Raw genomic sequence first — 1975 nt, forward strand, 5'->3', positions numbered from 1 at the left:
GTGAGTGATGTAATTAATGAGTGAGTGCATGGTGGAGTGAGTGAGTGATTGAATGTGAGTGAGTGATTAAGTGAGTAGGTGTATGGGTGAGTGAGTGATTGAATGTGAGTGAGTGATTGAGTGAGTAAGTGTATGGGTGAGTGATTGAGTGAGTAAATGTATGGGTGAGTGAGTGAGTGAATGATGGGGTGTACGTGTCAGTGCCCGAGTGAATGAGTGAGTGATTGAGTGAGTAGGTGGATGGGTGAGTGAGAGAGTGAATGAGTTGGTATATAGTTGAGTGATTGAGTGAGTAGGTGGATGGGTGAGTGAGTGATGTAATGAGTGAGTGCATGGTGGAGTGAGTGAGTGAGTGAGTGAGTGAATGAGTTGATGTATATTTGAGTGATTGAGTGAGTGGCCTAATGAGTGATGTAATTAATGAGTGAGTGAGTGCATGGTGGAGTGAGTGACGGAGTAGATGGATGGGTGAGTGAGTGAGTGAATGAGTTGGTGTATAGTTGAGTGGTTGAGTGAGTGGCCCAGTGAGTGATGTAATGAGTGAGTGAGTGCATGGTGGAGTGAGTGGGTGAGTGAATGACTTGGTGTGTAGTTGAGTGAATGAGTGAGTGAGCGGGCGGGTGGATCAGTAGGCGGGCGGGCGAACGAACGAACGAACGAGTAAAATGAACGACGTAGCCGCTTGAATGGAATGTCGTCCGTGTGCGTGGCACCTGCAATTGTTCGATAATTATTGAACGAATCGCAGGTGACACGCGATATGATAATCCCCACCCCCACCCCCCCCCTTCATGGGTGCTGCTGGCTGTCAACAGCACTTGCCCCGACGGTCCACCAAAGGCTACCTGGGGGACCTTTGCTTTTCGTTTCTCGTGTGCAGGTCGCGTCGCGAGATCCCCCGCAGCCCCCACCCTCGCCGCGAGACCCCCCGCAGCCCCCACCCTCGCCGCGGGATCCCCCGCAGCCCCCACCCTCGGCACGGAGGGAGGCCCCCAGGGCCGCATCGTGAACGGCGTCACGGCGACTCCACACGGATGGCCGTGGCAGGTGAGCCCCGCCCTCCACACACACGCGGGGTGGGGGGTGGGGTGGGGGGTGGGGGGTGGGGAGGGAGAAGGGGGGTGGGGGGTGGGGGTGGGTGGGGGGAGAGGGTGGGGTTAGGCGGTGGGGTTAGGGGGCAGGGGTTAGGGGGTTGGGGTTGGAGGGAGGGGGAGGGGGTGGGAGAGGGGGGGAGGGGGTATGTGGGTGGGGGGTGGAGGGAGGGGGTGGGTGAAGGGGGTGGGTGGAGGGGGTGGGGGGAGGGGGTGGGGGGTGGAGGGAGAGGGGGGGGAGGGGGATGGGGGGTTGGGGGGTAAGGGGTGGGGGGTATTGCGGGTGGGGGGTGAGGATGTGGGGGTATGGGGGAGGGGGGATTGGAGGGAGGGGTGGGGGTATGGGGGGAGGGGGGTGGGGGTAGGCTCAGGGCTTCTGGGAACTAAAAAGAGCTTTACAGCTCATGGGATTTCCCCGGCACGAGTCGAATGTTCTCGTCCTGGAGCCCCGGGCCCAGGCCTCGAGCCGAGGCTCTGCTCCATCAGTCGGGGATCGAGCGTTGCTCCCTCGCACCCGCGACTCACTCGTGAGGCCGATAGCACCGCCTTGACCCACACCCCCTTAACACCCCCAGGACCCCCTTGATCGCACACGAACCCCCCCCCACCCACTTACCCCCCCCACTTGACCCCCCCCCCCGTGACCGCCCACTCCCTCCCCCCTTTCTCTTTACGCTCCCCCATTGACCCCCTTTGTCCCCACATCACCCCTCCTGACCCCCCTTGCCCCCCCTTGACCTATCCTTGACCCCCCTTGACCCCTTCTTGCCCCCCCTTGACCTCTCCTTGACCCCACTTGAACCCCCCTTGACCCCCCCTTGACCCCTCTTGACCCCTCCTTGACCCCCCTTGACCCCGTTGACCCCACTTGACCTCTCCTTGAC

At 60.7% G+C, this 1975-nt stretch overlaps 1 protein-coding gene across 2 annotated transcripts in view; it reads left to right on the forward strand.

The window, feature by feature from the left end:
- The first annotated feature begins 850 nt into the window (after positions 1-850).
- Positions 851-1975, forward strand: part of LOC144742000 (uncharacterized) — an 11235-nt gene continuing 10110 nt past the window's right edge. The window contains exon 1 of one of the 2 annotated variants that reach the window (XM_078624495.1): positions 851-1047. In XM_078624495.1, the coding sequence (XP_078480621.1) occupies positions 1035-1047 (13 nt within the window). In that variant the 5' untranslated portion in view covers positions 851-1034. The remainder of the gene's footprint in view (positions 1048-1975) is intronic. The other variant, XM_078624497.1, reaches the window with a different exon arrangement.

Source organism: Lampetra planeri, unplaced genomic scaffold, assembly GCF_965212315.1.
Source record: "Lampetra planeri unplaced genomic scaffold, kcLamPlan1.2.h2 scaffold_806, whole genome shotgun sequence".
In the NCBI taxonomy this organism is placed as follows: Eukaryota; Metazoa; Chordata; class Hyperoartia; order Petromyzontiformes; family Petromyzontidae; genus Lampetra; species Lampetra planeri.